Source organism: Paroedura picta, chromosome 7 (genome assembly GCF_049243985.1).
Source record: "Paroedura picta isolate Pp20150507F chromosome 7, Ppicta_v3.0, whole genome shotgun sequence".
NCBI lineage: Eukaryota > Metazoa > Chordata > Lepidosauria > Squamata > Gekkonidae > Paroedura > Paroedura picta.
Genome location: NC_135375.1, coordinates 16,680,155 through 16,698,764, shown reverse-complemented (window position 1 = coordinate 16,698,764; position 18,610 = coordinate 16,680,155). Strand labels below are relative to the sequence as shown.

At 47.5% G+C, this 18,610-nt stretch overlaps 1 protein-coding gene and 1 long non-coding RNA gene across 4 annotated transcripts; one reads left to right on the top strand and one right to left on the bottom strand.

Moving 5' to 3' along the window:
* Positions 1-11,978: 11,978 nt before the first annotated feature.
* Positions 11,979-12,572, top strand: LOC143842111 (uncharacterized). Its single transcript, XR_013232985.1, has 3 exons — positions 11,979-12,067; positions 12,187-12,306; positions 12,438-12,572. It is a non-coding gene; the product is annotated as an uncharacterized LOC143842111 (long non-coding RNA).
* Positions 12,573-12,594: 22 nt separating this feature from the next.
* LOC143842110 (uncharacterized) lies at positions 12,595-16,584 on the bottom strand. 3 transcript variants are annotated; one of them, XM_077346850.1, is made up of 3 exons: positions 14,170-16,584; positions 13,907-13,990; positions 12,595-13,627 (listed from the first exon to the last, which is right to left on the bottom strand). In XM_077346850.1, the coding sequence occupies exon 1, from the start codon at positions 15,342-15,344 to the stop codon at positions 14,715-14,717; it is 630 nt and encodes a 209-aa protein (XP_077202965.1). In that variant the 5' UTR covers positions 15,345-16,584; the 3' UTR covers positions 12,595-13,627; positions 13,907-13,990; positions 14,170-14,714. The 3 variants fall into 3 exon arrangements, with proteins under 3 accessions (XP_077202965.1, XP_077202963.1, XP_077202964.1); XM_077346848.1 differs by having other exon boundaries at positions 13,907-16,584; XM_077346849.1 differs by having other exon boundaries at positions 12,595-13,990.
* Between the last annotated feature and the right edge of the window lie 2,026 nt (positions 16,585-18,610).

The window sequence follows — 18,610 nt, the reverse complement described above, 5'->3', positions numbered from 1 at the left end:
TGACCGAGCAGTAATATCAGGGCCCTCTCAGCCTCACCCACCTCACAGGGTGTCTGTTGTGGGGACAGGAAAGGGAAGGCAAATGTAAGCCGCTTTGAGACTCCTTTGGCTAGAGAAAAACGGCATATAAGAACCAACTCTTCTTCTTCTTCAGTGATATCAGGGCTCTCTCAGCCTCACCTCCCTCACAGGGTGCCTGTTGTGGGGAGAGGAAAGGTTAAGCCGCTTTGAGACTCCTTTCCGTAGAGAAAAGTGACATATACAAACCAACTCTTCTTCTTCAGTAAAACCAGAGCTCTCTCAGCCTCACCTGCCGCTTTGAGACTCCTTCAGGCAAAGAAAAGCAGCATATAAGAACCAACTCTTCTTCTTTTTCAGTAATATCAGGGCTCTCTCAGCCTCCCCTCCCTCACAGGGTGTCTGTTGTGGGGAGAGGAAAGGGAAGGTGATCGGAAGCCGCTTTGAGACTCCTTCTGGTAGAGAAAAGTGGCATATAGGAACCAACTCCATTATCTTCTATCTCACAGGGTGTTTGTTGTAGGGAGAGGAAGGGAAGGCGATTGTAAGCCGCTTTGAGACTCCTGCAGGCAGTGACAAGCAGGGTATAAAACCAACTCTAATTCTTCTTCTCAATGAAGGAAATTTACAACTACTCCTCATGCAGTCTTTCAGTGATTTTTGTTCTATGCCCAGAAGAGAAGAAAGAAGCCAGCATTGTGTAGAGTTAGAACAGCCTTTCTCAGCTTTTTTTACCACTGAGAACCCCCTGAAACATTCTTCAGGCTTTGAAAAACCCCAGATGTGGTATAATCATGCAGAATACAGTTGGAAAGCATAGCTGTGTACATACTCTGGGCCCCTCCCCTTCCCAGCCCCTCCAGGCCCATCACTGGCCATTTTGGGAGGGCAGGTTGACATGACCATATATGGTGATATCACCCAATATGGGTTTTACAAATTTTTAAAAAGATATAAATATTAAATAACACCCATATAGGAAATACTGTCTTTAACAGATACAAGGTGTTTCAAGGACCTTATAATCAAAAAGCCGGATATCCATCTAATATGGACATGCATGCCTAAATATATCAGTATTAGATGATCATTAATAATAATAAGATGAACATCAATATTAGATGGTCGTTTTGTTGTTCCCCACTTTTCACCACCAGGAGGAGTCTCAAAGCTGCTTACAATCATCTTCTTTTCTTCTCCCTGCAACAGCTGCCCTGTGAGGTAGGTGAAGCTGAGTGAGCTCTGAAAGAACTGTGACTGGCCCAAGGTCACCCAGCTAGCTGCATGCAGAGCAGTGGGGAATCAGACTTGGTTCTCCAGATTAAAGTCGGCCACTCTTAACCACCGTGCCACACTGGCTCTCAGTAGACGGAGAATAACCAGCCTTTTGTGTATCTTTTTGGCTCTTTAAATAGTTTAAGTTGTACTTTTTTTAGACTATATTTGAAAGGTCTTTTGCAGCCTACTAGCTTGTCCAAGCACACCGACTGGAACTGCCCCACTTGCCCAAATCCGAGTGTGTCTGTATGTGATTCATTCCTATTCTCTTCCGTTCCCTTTCTGGGAAACCCTATGGAACAAATTCGTACTCCAGTGGTTCTGTCAATCTTTCTTGCACCTGTTACCACGCAAACGAAATGGCTTCTTCTAATTTACCCATCTTGTCGCCCGTTGGAGGGGAGGGGGGGGGAGGGAAAAATGCTCACAAAAGTAACTCTTAATTATTTAAATTGTTTTGTAAAACATAAAATTAAGATCACATCCTATAATAAGCATAATAAACTTAGCAACGAAGCATAAATAAAATATAGGTTATTAAAGTACTGTAATACGACGGTAAAGAGCTTATAGGTGCTTCTAATTAAATGAGCGGCAGGTAAACAATTCCATTGGCTTAGCCACTTTCAGCCGGCACTTAGCCAATGGGGCTGGGGAGCGGGCAGAGAAATAGCTTCTCTCATTTCCCCTCTCGGTTTAAGATCCCAAATGAAGATTGAAGTTGTGAAATACAGAGAGTTGCATCTAAGAAAGAAGAAGAGCTGGGTTTTGTACCCTGCTTTCCTCTATAGGAAGGAATCTCAAAGCAGCCTACCCTACAAAGAGCTTGTTTTTATACCCCACTTTTCATACCCCCGAAGCGACTTACAAACACCTTTCCCTTCCTCTCCCCACAACAGACACCCTGTGAGGTAGGTGAAGCTGAAAGAGTTCTTAGAGAACTGGGACTGACTCAGGGTCTTCCAACAGGCCTCATGTGTCTCAAAGAGGCTTAGAATCGCCTTCCTCTCCCTACAACAGACACCCTGAGAGATGGGTGGACCTGAGAGCTCTGAGAGAAGACAGGCCCAAGGCCACACAGCTGGCTGCATGTGGAGGAGAGGAGCAGGGAATCAAATCTGGTTCTCCAGATTAAAGGCCACCGCTCTTAACCACTACAGCAAGCTGGCTCTCGGTAGAAGGACACCAACCAACACAGAGATCTGGCGATTTCTCTTCCATGAACAGGAAAGAAAAAGGCCAAAGAGACCAGGGCACTGAGGTCAGCTGCCTTGACTTCAGAGCGGTCACCTCTCCATTTCGAAAGTCCTTAGGAGCAATGGGAAGGTTATTGCCACGCGAGCGAAATTTTTAAAAAGCGATTCTGTGCCTTGATTTATGTAAGCGACCCGTGTTCTGTCTTAGAGAGCACGCTTTAATTTCTTACAGAACTCGGATTTAGTGGGCAAAAGGCAACTCCCCCAAGTGGTGTAGCCAAATGCCGGCAAGAATCCCCGAGTTCATGTGGTTCATTTCTTGTTGTCCTAACAGCTGTTCTCGATAGTCTTCCCTGCAGGTATCTGTTGGGGGATTAGTAATGCTTCACAGGGTCGTACATCACAAGAAGTGGATGTGTAATTACATTAAACATGCTTCATCTCCTTAGATTCACTTATCCTAAATCATTGATATTGGATAGACTCGATGCCATTCCTCCATAGACTTTTTAAAATATATTTTATTTTACGGCAGGGTGGATTATCCTTGCAAAGCTGAGGGGCTTTGGGGAAGGCGGTGTTCAAGGTGAGCTTGGAATGGACGGTGCTGAGAAAGGGGAGGCGATTTTCCTTTCCTTTCTTTTTTGTTTTTTTTCGGAATGAGTCTCTGCAGTGCTTTTAAAGCCCGACCTCCAAAAGAATTCAAATGACATGGCTTATAAACGGAATAAAATCTGTGGTCCATCGAGGTCAGAATTGTCTATTTTGACTGGCAGTGGCTTTCTGGGGGTCTTCCAGAGAAAGGTAGGGTTGCCAGCACCCCACCATGAAGGTGGGGATGCCCTGACATCCCCCTATGATAATCACTTGGCCCATGGGGAGACTCCCCAGGAGAAAGAGGGAAGCCCAGGCAATGTTGCATGGGAAATGACATCATCGTGCCAACCACATCTGGGTGATGCTCTGGTATTTGGGCCAACCCTACGGTAGAAGATGTTTTCTTGGTCCAAATGCCACAGAATCGTGCAACATTGCAGCGTGATGATGTCACTTCCTGTACGACATTGCCTGGTCCTTCATCTTTCTCCTGGGAAGACTCCTCCTTTCTCCAATTGGTTGCCAGGAACGACGGGCATCCCTAGAGAAGGGTCTTTCCATAACTTATGCTCTGCTGTCTGGAGATACAGTTGTAATTCCAGGAGAAATTTAAGCCTCACCTGGAGGCAACTCTCACCTAAGGTGCCTAGACTCCTTTTCTAAATCTAGTAGTTTAGAACTTTTCCAGAGTTTGAATAGCCAGTTGTTAATCTAAACGACCATTCATCCCACCTGAAAATTTGAATTGCTTCTGAAATACCACCTTATGATCTTTTAGTGCATTTCTAACAATAGGAACGCATCAATCACCAACGTAAAGTGGGCCCTATTAAAAGCCATGGTATTCATTTCTAGGAAGAAGCACCTTGTTCCATTTTGATCCATTAGACTGGCCAATTAAAGGCTTTCGGGTCAATCACAAGACGTCTACGATTCATTTGGTAGCAGATTTTTGAATATATATTTACATGTGCCTGCGCGCATAAAAATAACTATTGGCAGGCCATATTGTAGAAGAATCGCATTCTTTCTTGCACGGGAGAAAATGACTCGTCGAAAATAGTTTCTTCTCCGAAACGAGCGTGCAGTGGGGAAAACTGTGAAAAGGTGGCTTTGGAGATCAGGTTTAATTCAGGGAGGCTGGTAAATCTACCCTGCTTTCCAAAAGTACTTTGGTATTGCCCTCTGGTCTAAGGCAGGCTTATAATGCAGCAGGACACCCTCCACTGTGCTCATTTAACACCCCCCCCCAAAAAAAACCCGTCACATTTTAGGCCTGGATCTCTCATAATTAGGATTGGCTGCAGGGGGCAGGGACATGTGGGGTGATTTATTTATTTATTATTCCAATCCTGCCTTAACTGGGGTCCCAGATTCCAACTGGAGTGGAATCTATATTGTGCAACATTGCAGCGTGATGATGTCACTTCCTGTACGACATTGCCTGGGCCTTCCTCTTTTTCCTGGGAAGACTCCTCCTTTCTCCAATTGGTTGCCAGGAGCGACGGGCATCCCTGGAGAAGGGCCTTTCCATAACTTATGCTCTGCAGTCTGGAGATACAGTTGTAATTCCAGGAGAAATTTAAGCCTCACCTGGAGGTTAGCAGCTCTTAGATTATGTGTTTTCTAAGGGCCATTGTAACTACTGTGAATAAGTGGTTTGAAACTGTCACACACACACACACAGAGGCTACGATGTATACAGTGCTCATTGCATGTGAGGTTTTTCCAAATGATGCCGTGAAACTTGGCCACTATCTACACGCTGTGTAAAATTTTGTCCACTGCAGGTATGATGTGCCAAGTAAAAGGCCAGGTTGCTCACATGCTCTCTTTTAACCTTTCAACCATGATTGATCTGAGATGAAACCGCAACCTGGATCACGACCGGCAGGTGTAAAGCCAATTGACCAAAAAGGCCCCCTCGGATAAAGTCGGCAGAGAAGTCTTTCCTCCGTTTCCTATGTAATGACCCATGAACAAAGCTCAAATCTCAAAGCCGTTGATGAAGGCAGCAACCTTCACATTGAGATAACACGACACATTTTTCATGCTCTTTGCTGGAGGGAAGGATTCTCTGGCCAGATCTGCCCTTGGAAGAGACACTTATTCAAGTCTTCACTGCATTCAAAGAAATACAGGCAAAAAAGAAAGAAGCACGGAAAGTCTAGGGGAAAAATGGGCATCCCAGGAATGGTTCATTTCCCAGCACATCATCGAATATTAGCAATCTATGGCAAGCCCCATCACTACTGTCAGTAATTCCATAACTAACCAACACCAAACCTTCCATTCATTTTCAGAGTGACCAAAATGCCTCAATGAAATTGTGTTTGGCTTTGTTCCAACCTCTAGGAGACCACAGCTCTTTCCATACTGAAATATTCCTTGATTGGGATCATTTCCGAGAGCTGTCATGTTGGTGTACAGTAGAAGAGCTGTATTCAAATTCAGTAGCGCCATAGAGATAAACAAGATTTCCGCGGTATAAGCTTTCCAAAACCAAAGTGCCCTATCTCAGATACACAATCCAGTACAAGGTGTTACAAATGTGGGGATTTTATGAGAAGAAAAGAAAAGGAAATGATGCAAGCAGGCTGGAATGAACAAGCTTGCAGCATTTGTCTGCCTGGTATCATCATCCCTTACTCATGGGATACTTATAGGGGGTGGAGCCTAATGGAGGCAAAGTTTGGGAAAGGGAGGTCCATGATGTCTAAACTGATCATCCATCCATCCATCCATCCATCCATCCATCCATCCATCCATTCATTCATTAATTCATTCAGTGATTTCTAACTCCTCTCCAAAACTGGTCCTGGAATGAAGTACATCAGTAAAAATGCAAATTGTAATATATACATAAAAATCTGAATAAAATTCTAAAAATGTAACTAAAACTAACCCCTTACTCCTACTGTCCCTCTTTGCTCTAGACAAAACATACCAGCATGCCAGATAACAGGTTGGCCCGATGGTAGGGAGACCATCCCATGAATATCCCCCCCAAACTGGGATGGCAGGCAGGGGGCCCAGATGGCTAATTGAAGAGTGCCATTTTGCAGGCCCTCTGGAACTTTGGGAGCTGTGTGAGTGCCCACCTTTCTGCTGGCAGCTCATTCCACCAAGCTGGCACCAGGGCCGAAAGCCACAAACCATGCTCAGAAGCAGCACACCTCTGAATGGACACATTGGCCCTGAGGGAAATAAGAAGCTGGTCTGATGGAACCCTGGCCTGTTCTTATGTGGATTGTGGCCCTTAATTTGTGTGCAACACACATTTCTCTGCATGAAATCCTAATACAGGACCTAAATCTGTGGAAACATCACAACACACATGGAACTCTGAAGGTGGGCCCTGACAAAGGAAAGAGAAGACTGCCCGAATTTCATGGATTTCAGCTTGCATCCACTTTTGGAAAGCAGCCCTCTGGGTTAGAAGGTTAAACCACCACTCCTGGTACATGACTTCATCGTAATGAAGAGGCTGACATCGTGTTTCATCTGGTTAACCTATCTGTCTCAGAGGGATAAAAGGACAACCGTGTGCCGCGGCTGGCCTTACAGTGGATGGCTCGGCTCCTGAGAAGAGGAAATGAAGAACTTAAACCTCTCATCAGATGCTCCAAAAAATAATAATTTCAGCTGCTGGAAAAAGCCAATTTTTTTTTTCAGATTTGGAAGGAGAGGTTCCAAAAAATAAATCCCTCTTGATAATTGCTTTTTAAAAAACCATCTGTCATTCTCTTCTCAGAGGGCCAATTTCTCTGCTTGCGTTATTTGTGTTGAACGGAGCACAATGTTCAAGACACCTACTAAGGTAGACTCCATAAAATGTGCCTTTGCCAAAACAGGGTTGTGCATGAACCAAACCATGAAGCAAAATTCAGGATGAATTTTGCCTTGTTCGTGTTTTGTGAACCAAAATTCGTAACAGGTCTGCCATCGCAGACTTTTAAAGCAGTTCTTGTTGCTTCATGGGACAAGGCAAAAATGCTTCCTGGTCCCTGCAAAAGCTACCAAAACAGCTGAATGGGGGCAGCAGGCTGCTCCCTGCTGCTCAGCTGTTGTTCAGTCTTTTCTGCAAACCCCGTTTAAAGAGACTGAGGTCCTTTTCAATGGCATGAACCTCCCAGTTCAGTTCAATCTGTAGTTCTATGGTTCTAAGTTTGTAACACAACTCTAACAGTCACTGAGTTGAAAATTAGTTTGCAGTGACAGACCTTGCAATTGTAAAAGGGCAGCTATACCCCTCTAACATTGCACAGAATAAAAAAGGGACAATGACCAATCAGTCTAGTCTTAATCTGTTCACACTGAACACTTTCTCCCATAGAGCTAGAACTTTCACCCTATGAAACGGATTTGCAGGAGATTCAAGGCAGACAGAGAGGATGCTATTTCAGACTACAGGTTGCAGACTTGTAGATTTGGTGAACCACGATGGTTTAGAAAGGTTTAAGTGGATGTTGTCAAAGGTAAGGCATATCTATTAACCTAAGAAGAGCTCTGCTGAATCACATGAGTGGTCCACCTAGTCCAGTATCCTGTCTCATATAGCAGCCAGCCTGTTACTTTGGGGAGCGAACTACAGGGCATAGAGGCCTTCTAGGTCAGTCACCAGGTAGTAGCCATGATAACCAAAGGAATCCCCTATCAGAGTACCTCTGATGGTCAGCTGCTGGGTACTGTTGGCAGGTGAGGACCGTTGGTGTCAGTGGTGTCAGAACCCTGGACTGTTTTAAGAGATGTCAAAATCACGATTTATACTTCTACCATGTAACCTAGTTCCTGTCATTAGCAAGCCTTTGCCAGTTATCTATGCATGTATCTTTTGTAGCCCTTTAATCTGTAGCCTAACCACCTTGCCTTGGATTCTGGTTATTGTCTCGGGTAGGTGTGAATGTAGCAAGCCTGGAGTCTATGTTCCCTGCCTCCAGTTATGCAGCGTCTGGGAACTGCTATCTTTCCCAAAGACCTTGGCTACTGTCAGGGATGCTGGGCTAAGGTCTGTGCATTTTGTCAATAAGGAGTCTTCATGCCCAGACCAGGAGGGGCGGTGGATAAGGGGTGGATAAGGGACAGTTTAGTTAGGATCCTTAGTCTTAGCAAACAACCCCATGCTGATAAGTTCATTATTCCCTCAATAAAGAGATTTCCCTTAAATTAAGTCGATTACTCTCAATGAGCAGACTTAATTTAATTTTTAAAAAATGTTGCTTTGGCAGCAGCTGCCACCACAGCACAAGGATCTTCCCTGGGTGATTGAAGATAGACTGTGGCAGCCATTTTGTGGCTGGCTCCACCCCCTAAAGCAGCCATTTTGTGACTTGTCCGCATCACACTGTGGCAAAATTCCAAAGGTGCCGCAGACTGAAAAAAGTTAGGGACCCTTGAAATAGACTCTTTCTTTCTTGGTTCTGTTATTGATCCACAAACCTGTTTTAAAGTGCATGATTTCTTCTTTTCTTTTCTTTTCTTTTCTTTTCTTTGCTTTGCTTTGCTTTGCTTTGCTTTGCTTTGCTTTGCTTTGCTTTGCTTTGCTTTGCTTTTCTTTTCTTTGCTTTGCTTTGCTTTGCTTTGCTTTGCTATGCTATGCTATGCTATGCTACACTTTCTTTCTTTCTTTCTTTCTTTCTTTCTTTCTTTCTTTCTTTCTTCTGAAGGCAAAATAGAGATACTGATTTAACAGGGAAAAGTAACAGAAAAAAGGGATTGCCTCTGGGTAAATGTTGAAAACAAATGCATATCTGTATTTGCTTGTAAAGGAATCCCCCCCCCCCATACAGGCCAGCCCAGCACTCTGGCAGCTTAAGCCATATTTTCGTTTCTGTACACCTGCATGTGTTTTATGAGTTTAAATTAAAATTCCAATAACATCAAAGTTCTGTAACAGGGCACATTTCAGCCCTAACGTTCTGTTATTTCTTGCTGTCTAAAACTAATCACATTGGGAGAGGAAGGATAAAAAGCAAGCATTTTCATATTTAACCTGTTCTAACTGTGGATGGAAATAATTAGGGCCATTTCGCACAGAGCTCAAAGTTGCTATTTGGTTGCCGTTTGTGAAAGCGCTACTTCAAGTAGCGAAATGTAACTAGCCGTGCCCGTAACGCACAGCTGCGGTTTTTGCGGAATTTGGCACTTTCACTTCTCGCCACTTTCGTAACCCACAGGCTTCCGGTTCTCCGTCTTATCGCTACAAAGGAGGTCCCTTTTTAGCGCTTCTGGCCTCCCGTGCCCGTCAATCAAACTGCAGGCACACCTTTGACCTCGACCCTGAAGCCGAACTTGTCGGGGTTCCCTTTTTTTTTAAAAAACCCAGGAAACCCCGTAGCAACGCGTTATCGTCCGATCATTGGCGCCCTTGGAACGTGTTTTCTATTGTTTTCTAGGAACCAGATGCATTGACATGTTTGATTGGTTAATCCCCGCCCACAGTACACGCCCACAGGTTACCTGCTTATATGCACCTGGGCAGACACGCGGTCGGCCTCACTCTTTTGTTTGCGTAGCCTACTGCCCGCAGCACAGGTCAACGTTGCAATGGAGAGGCTTATTTTTCAATTGCTGGCTTACATGCTCGCGGTGGTCCAGCGCATGAATACCGCCTTGTCGCGTCGGACGTATGCTATCGCGGAGTACCGAGAACGGGTGGCCGGAACGCTGACCAGCAGCAGAAGACGTTCTGTAAGGGTAACCATGGCGGCCAAGAAACGCTGGCAAGCTCTGGCAGAGGTCCGGTTCCCCCCCCGGTTCTGGGTGGACGAACGATCCTCTGACTGGTGGGAGAATTTTGTGTGGACTCGCTGGGATGATGACCACTGGATTGCCAACTTCAGGATGTCGAGGGGGACATTTTTTGAACTCGTGGAGGCTCTACGTGGACGCATGGAGAGGCAAGTCACTGGCATGCGGCGCCCCGTTCCAGTTGAAAAAAGGGTGGCTGCCGCATTGTGGTACTTGGCCACCCCTCAGTACTTCCGGACAGTAGCCCAGCAATTCGGACTCGGAGTCACTACGGTTGGCGATATCCTTAAGGAGTTCTGCCTCGCCATGGAGGCGGAATTGTTCAGCAAAGTCGTGTGCCTCGGAGACCGGCTTGGAGCGGTGAGTGTCATTCCATCCCCTTTGCCCTTTAAATTTTTTTTCTTGTTTGACAGGTCAGCAACGAAGACGCGATACACCCCACGCTGACATGCCATGGCTTATATTCTTTTCTTTCCCTTATTCCAGAGTATGGACGGGTTTGCCAGGCTTGGATTCCCGCATTGTTTTGCGGCCGTCGATGGAAGCCACATCCCTATCCGTGCCCCCGGGGGAAGCATAAAAGAGTACGGGAACAGGAAGGACTTTTGCTCTGTTCTCCTGCAAGGAACAGTGGACTTCTCCGGCCGGTTTATCGATGCCGAGGTGGGGTGGAGTGGCAGGAGGCATGATGCCCTTGTTTTCAGGGAATCCAACCTCAGGAAAGCCATGGACGAAGGGGTCTTTGTTCCAGGAAACCCCACCGCCACCATTGAGGGCGTGCGTGTGCCGGCGTTGGTCCTCGGGGACGGAGCCTACCCATTACGACGCTGGCTCATGACTCCCTACAAGCGGCCAAGGACGGACGTGCAGAGCCACTACAACCTCAGTCACTCCCGGGCAAGGAATGTAGTGGAGCGTGCCTTTGGACGTTTGAAGTCACGGTTCCGTTGTTTAATGTCACGACTCCATGTACATATTGACAATGTGACTCCGCTGATAATCGCATGTGTGATTTTGCACAACATATGCGAGGACAAGGGACATAACATCCCCTTCCCTGAGGACGAACCTGAACCTGTAGTCCTTCAGGATACACAGGACATCCCTGAAGCAAGGAGAAAAAGGATATATGCTGAGGGGTGCAAGGTTCGGGACGCCATAGCCACCCACATCTACAGAAACAGGAGGCGTGTTTAATTGTTTTTCCTACTCTGTTGTTGAATAAAGTTTTGTGTTCTTTGTTTAACCTTGTCTTGTGCGGTTTGTGTACTTTGCCAGCAAAAAAACGGGGATTCTCTGGTCCAAAAGCACTTTGACAGCCCTAAATGCTAACTCCCCACTGAAATTGACAAACACAATACGGAAGCGCTGAATGGGGAAAGTTCGGGGAGGCGGGTAGCCAGGAAGTATTGGCGACCCCTGTCAAACCGGAGGATCAATCCACTCATGTTCCAAGGAATAATTTTATTGGTGGGCAGCTTTGATACATTTAAAAAACGGGGTGGTCGATCGGAGCAACGCACGTTCGTTCCCTAACCGTCATTCCGAAGATGCCGAAGCCACGGAAGGGCTCCTTCTGGCAGCGCGCCGAGGCTGAGGCACTTCTGGAGCTGGTGCTACAATCAAAAAGTGTTGGCCGCCTAATGGCCAGCACCCATTGCCACACCAAGGGTGCCTACCTGGTGTTGGCTTCAAAGCTGAGGGAGAGGGGCTATGTCCGGACCTGGGAGCAGGTCCGGACAAAATTCAAGCGCCTTAAGCTGGACTTCCTAAACAGTCTGGAACAGTGGGGGGGGATCCCGCAGCCAAGTGGGAGGACGGTCTTCCACGACCAGATGGTGAAAATATGGGAGAAGGCTGGGAAGCCCCCCCTGGACATGAGGAGGCATATGGGTGAGTGCTGCCCTCGTTGTGTTTTGCCCTTAAACATGCATGGAATGACTAGCTGCCTCTTTCCCCTACTGTCCCCAATGAAATTCGAGAAAGTATTTAGATGCTGTCAACCCCCTCAGACTTAGCCAGCCAGTACTGTAGAACCACTTTGGTTATGCGCTTAGACTCTAACTGTGGTGTGTCCACCAGCTGTGTTTCATCTCTGTTTTGTGTGCTTTTAATTATGATTTGTCTTTTTCTTTGCCCAGCCACACAATCACCATCCAAGCTGGCAACAGCACCTGAGCGTGAGGAGGGGGAGGAAGAGGGACCTTCCACCTCGGGACAGGCTGCAGGTGAGAGTTTTATGTCTGTGAGGGAGACCCATGTGTGTGTACCCACACGGAGCCATATGGGAGCCTGATGTGATGCTTCCTTTTGGAGTGTGATCAAATTCTTTGTTTGATTTCTATAGCTGAAACTGTGGAGGCAAGGCTGCGTGCCATGGAGGCCAGAGTTACTTCCCTGGAGGCTCAAGTGGCGGAGCTGAAAGGGGAGATTGAGCAGCACAGGCAACAGAGGGAGGCGGAAGAGCGTAGGTTATGTTCCCCACTGCCCAACTCTTCTCACACTGTGGCTAAGGCCACTTAAAAGTGTATGCATGTAAACTAAAGAAATTTGAAAATATGTGTGGTACTAATGTGTACTTTTTCTCCCTCCCCACAGTTAAGAAGAAGGAGGACGAAGAGCTCTTCCGGCGCAAAGTTAGGGGGACCGTGGGACGGCTGTGCAGGAGAGTTAGGGCGATGGAAGGGGCTGGGGAGGGGAGCGGTGGGACCTGAGTTTTGTTTCCTGTTTGTGTTTTGGGGTAGGGGTTGGGGGGGGGGGGCTCCAAGTTTCATTCCCCAATGTTTTTCCCCTGTTAAATGTATACTTTTGTTAAAAAAAATTGGTTTTCCAGGGGGGTGGGGGGTGGTGGTGCTGGTGGGGCTCCAAGTTTCATTCCCTAATGTTTTTCCCCTGTTAAATGTATACTTTTGTTAAAAAAAATTGGTTTTCCAGGGGGGTGGGGGGTGGTGGTGCTGGTGGGGCTCCAAGTTTCATTCCCTAATGTTTTTCCCCTGTTAAAATGTTTTTTAAAATAAAATGTTATTGCAAATTTTATAACAAGACTCCAGTGTGACTTCTTAAACTCGCACATATTTAACCCCACACCACACTCCTAAAACTCCTTGAACTAACACCCCTCCAACCTCCAACCCACACAGCAGAACCACAATATACACAATCACTAGAGAGGCCGCTTTCAGCCTTGCAGATTCTACAGTAGGGTACACAGAGACAGAGTCAAAAATATAAACTTTATTCAACAAACAACAAAACACAGATAACATGAAATAGAAAAAGTGGGCAAAACTAGGAGGGGGAGTACTTGTCTGCTGGTTTTATTTTTCTCTTTCCGAGAATAGTCCTCCTTCTTGTTTGGGTGGAGGCATTCTGAGAGGGAGTCGGTGGGGTGGGTGCTGGAAGTGGTGGTGTTGGTGTGGGTGGTGGTGGGGGGGCGATTTGTGGAGGGTAGGCCCTTTCCATGACCGCTACAGCCCTCTCCATGAGTCTCCTTATCAGACGCACCTCCTCCACGCCTTCGCGTAGGATTTGGTTTGTCTCTCTAAGGACTGCCCTCAATTTTCTCCCCTCCTGGGCAATGAGTGTGAGCATGGCTTGGTCAGCGGCCGCGGCACGCCGTGACTCCTCATAGCAGTGCTCAAGGAGCCTCTCTCCCACGCTTGTCAAGACGGAGACGCGCCTCAGCCTGCCGCGTTCCCTCGTAAGCCTCTCCTCTGCTGGGAGCGCACCTCTAGGTGGTGGGCTGCCTGGAGCCAGGGGTGGTTCCTCCTCCTCATCTGAAAGAACCTCTGTTGGCAAAAAATGAGAAACAAAACTGTTAGTAACATCCAAAAAGTCAAAACACACCATGGTGGACATGGTGTTCTTTTTTGTCCCCGTGTTTTCCTGCCAAGAATTTAAACAATCCCCGGCGAGCACATGGCTATTGTTTGTTTGCCCATGGTGTGCTTTTACTTTTGCCTACTTGCACAGCAGGACTCTCAACAATTAAAAGGGAGCACATGGTTAGTGCCTAGCGACATTGTCCTGCAGCTATGGCTCGAAAGGAACAGGTCATGCACGCTCACCATCTTGAATCTGTATCCGCCTGCGCCGGGCAGGAGGTCCAAGCACCCTAGGCTGTTCCTCCTCCTGTGTTCCGGGTATGAAATCTGCAAAAAAAGGAAAAAAAACAGATCTAGGACCAAAGGGTGGCAAAGCCAGCTTCAAAGCCTACACCAGCAACGCAGAGGGACTCTCTTCTTTCTCTTAGCAGTGCTGCTGCCCTGCACAAACAGAAAAGCACAAAGCAGTTAAAACAGCCCCCCCCCCTATTTTTACTAATACCTACCAATGTTAGTTGATGCCCCCGAATCACTATCCACGTCAGGTGCTGCTGGAGACTCTAGGGGCCCCGTCCCTGGCAACTGTGTCTCTGTGGACAAGAGCAGAAAATAGTGAAAAACGAGCAAGCATACACCATGAACCACAAAGCAAGCTCCCAAAGTTGTGAGCCAAAGTACTGCAGAAGGCCTATGGGCGAGGCATGCTGCAAATATTTTGGGGCTGTTGGTTAAACATGACCGTTTCAAATACTAACCACATCAAGCACTCCACAGCCAACCATCTTAATAAATCTTTTAAAAATTAAAATTAAATTATAAAATTAAAACCGTTTCAAATAGTAACCACAGCAAGCACTCCACAGCCTACCTTCTTTTAAAATCTTTTAAAAATTAAATTATAAAATTATAAAATTAAAACCGTTTCAAATAGTAACCACAGCAAGCTCTCCACAGCCTACCGTATTATGCGTTGCAACGAACACACGAGAAAACGATGCCCAAACGTCAGAACACACATTTGCTTAAAAGGAAATATAAAATAAAAAGAAAATCACTTACCGGAGGCAAGGGGCGTTTGCTCAGGAGCCTCCTCTGGCTCCCCAGGAACGATGGCGATCAGGTCCAGCGTTACCGATTCCGCGGCTCGTTGCTGGACGGGGGGTGGAGGGCGAAAGCTGGAGGAGGTTCCCTCGCCGGGATCCTCCTCAGCGGGTGGTTCCTCGACCGGGGCAGCCGGCTTCCGAACCACCTTAAGGCTCCGGCCGACGCGCTTCGGCCTGCCGGATCCTTCCCCGTCCCCGTACAGCTGGCGCTGCTCCTCGAAGTAGGGGCAGGTCACCTTTTCGTTGCCGGAACCCTTGTTATGGTTCACGGCTCTCATGTACTCTGCCCTCATTGTCTTCGTCTTCGACCGGCATTCAAGGCCGGTCCTGTTGTGGCCCAGGGCGCGCATCTTAATAGCCACTTGTTCAAAAACCTCCCTATTCCTGTGGGAGGACTGGAACGCGTCCTGGATTTTCTCCTCCGAGAAAATCCCGATCAGGTCCCTGATCTCCGCGTCCCTCCAAGTTGGGCCACGGCCGGTTGCAGGGACGGACGAGGCTTGAGAAGACGATTCCATGTTGCTTTTGCTAGTAGCTGAGCAAAATGGTGGTGGGAGGTGCAGGGTGCAACGGATCATATACCTTCCCGCACACAAAGACAAAGGGACTAGCCGGCTCCTGATTGGTGGAGGGCAGCAGGGGACACGCACATTGGCCACATCAGGTCACATGTCACGTTCAAAACTCCTCGCGCGGGAACAGGATCTGCTCCTAATGGCCAGATTGGCGCCCTTGTTGTTTGACTTAACGCATGCGCGTATTCGTTTACACGCGAGAAGAGCAGTTTGAACATGCAGCGGGAGCCATTTTAGGAAAATGTCCGCCATTACACAAACGCATGCCGGTGTTCAACCGAGAGCAAGTGCGGCAGTACTCGGCAGTTCCCCAATAATATTCACCAGCCACAGCATAAATCAACCAAACATGACATGTAACTGGCGTACGTTCGTTGGCACGCTCAGAGGAATGTTTTTTAAAATGAACGGGGGACGGCGACTCCGCTTGCCGGAGGTCTAGCCGCCAATGGAAGGGGTTGTCCGCACCCAAGCACAAGCACGCACCGGGAACCACACAAAGACCCACTACACATAAGCCGCCCCTCATGATATCACCTCGAATCATGTCTATTGAACCCCTGTAAGCTAAGCAGGAGACTGCGAGCGGCGACCGTTCGTTGGCACGCTCAGAGGAAAATTTTTTAAAATGAACGGGGGACGGCAACTCCGCTTGCCGGAGGTCTAGCCGCCAATGGAAGGGGTTGTCCGCACCCAAGCACAAGCACGCACTGGGAACCACACAAAGACCCACTACACATAAGCCGCCCCTCATGAAATCACCACGAATCATGTCTATTGAACCCCTCTAAGCTAAGCAGGAGACTGCGAACGGCGAATGTTCGTTGGCACGCTCAGAGGAAAATTTTTTAAAATGCTCCCTGTACGTTGACTCCGCTAGGACTGGCCGATGGTAGACGGGGTTTTAAGCTTTGGGCAAATTTTGGGAACGTGACGGTGTGTGCCACTGTGCTTGTGAAAAACTCTTGTGGTGTCCGGGCAGAATTTCCGAAAGTGATCGTGCTTGAAAGCCAGTCGCTGTCCCGTTGCCTCGTAGATCCCCGCTCGCTCGGAGAAAAAAAAAATGGCGAACAGTTCGCCGGAAGTTTGGAGGACAGGCTCGGGAGGAGGGACTTTGAAGAACCCGCAACAATGGTAACGCACAGGTCTTTAGCGCTACTGTTGCAGATTGGTTGCAGGAGTGTATCGCTATCCGGAGGGTGAATCCAGTTTTCTGGATTCCCCTAGAAGCGCTACAACGAAGCGCTTTTTGCGGGTCGGTTTCAGGATTGTTGCAGATTGTTTACGACGTCGTGCGTTATGGCAAATTAGTAGCGTTTTCAATCAGCAACCATTGTGCTATTTTTAAGCCGTGGGAAATGCCCCTTACTTTTGTGTTGGGTTCTGTATTCCGCTCTGCTTAACTGAAAGGGAGGGAGAAATAAACTAAGAGAGTGCCACCTTGTGGCAAATCCAGGGTTCTCCACGCTGACTTTCACCTCACTCTTCAGCACTTGTGAATTTCTGCATATGGCTAGCCACGTTCGGAGGAAAGTTCATCATTGAAATCGCACAAAGATGGTGATGCTGAAAAAGAGCCGGGTTTTTTGGACCCGGCTTCATACTACTTGAAGGAGACTCAAAGCAGCTTACCTCCCCTTCCTCTCCCCACAACAGACCCCCTGTGAGGGAGGTGAGGCTGAGAGAGCCCTGAGATTACTCAAGAATAAGAGTTGGTTCTTATATGCCGCTTTTATCTACCTGGAGTCTCAAAGGGGCTTACAGTCACCTTCCCTTTCCTCTCCACACAACAGACCCCCTGTGAGGGAGGTGAGGCTGAGAGAGCCCTGAGATTACTCAAGAATAAGAGTTGGTTCTTATATGCCGCTTTTATCTACCTGAAGGAGTCTCAAACTGGCTTACAGTCACCTTCCCCTTCCTCTCCCCACAACAGATACCCTGTGAGGGAGGTGAGGCTGAGAGAGCCCTGAGATTACTCAAGAATAAGAGTTGGTTCTTATATGCCACTTTTCTCTACCTGAAGGAGTCTCAAACTGGCTTACAGTCACCTTCCCCTTCCTCTCCCCACAACAGACCCCCTGTGAGGGAGGTGAGGCTGAGAGAGCCCTGAGATTACTCAAGAATAAGAGTTGGTTCTTATATGCCGCTTTTATCTACCTGAAGGAGTCTCAAACTGGCTTACAGTCACCTTCCCCTTCCTCTCCCCACAACAGATACCCTGTGAGGGAGGTGAGGCTGAGAGAGCCCTGAGATTACTGAAGAAGAAGAAGAATAAGAGTTGGTTCTTATATGCCACTGTTCTCTACCTGAAGGAGTCTCAAACTGGCTTACAGTCACCTTCCCCTTCCTCTCCCCACAACAGACACACTGTGAGTTAGGCAGGGCTAAGAGAGCTCTGACAGAACAGTGGCTGGTCCAAGGTCACCCAGCTGGCTGCATGTGTCTCAAAGTGGCTTACAATTGCCTACCCTTCCTCTCACGCAGCAGAAACACTGTGAGGAAGGTGGGACTGAGAGACCTCTGAAAAAACTGTGAGTGGCTTAAGGTCACCCAACTGGCAGGTTAGTGGCTGGCTGGGAAGAAGAGAAGGAAAAGGGCTGAGGCCGTGTGTGCTTTCAGGAAAGGGGCAGAAGAAATATTGGGGGGAGGGGAAACGTAAATGCAAAAAACATAAATATATTGTTTTAAAGGGGACTGGGACTGGCCCAAGGCCATCCAGCAGGCTTCATGTGGAGGAGTGGGGAGTCAAACCCAGTTCTCCAGATCAGAGGCCACCATTGTCTTGCCATCTAGCACCTGCCTAACTTCTAAACCTGATACTCTTGCTTAGAATCATAGAATCATCGAATAATGGAGTTGAAAGGGACCTCCTGGGTCATCTAGTCCAACCCACTGCACTATGCAGGACACTCACATCCCAATCACTCATCTACTGTAACCTGCCACCCCCTTGAACCTACACAGAATCAGCCTCTCCATCAGATGGCTTTACAGCCTCTGTTTAAAAATTTCCAAAGAATTTGTCTTCATTCTTTTTCTCATAACCCTCCCCACCAAGGGCACGTCTTTCCTTTCCTTTCCTTTCCTTTCCTTTCCTTTCCTTTCCTTTCCTTTCCTTTCCTTTCCTTTCCTTTCCTTTCCTTTCCTTTCCTTTCCTTTCCTTTCCTTTCCATCCCATTTCGTGCCCATTTTAAATCCCAGGGCCTGAAAATTATTTTTAATAAAAACTTGCCATTCCAGTTTTAAGATCCATTGGCTTCCAACTTTCT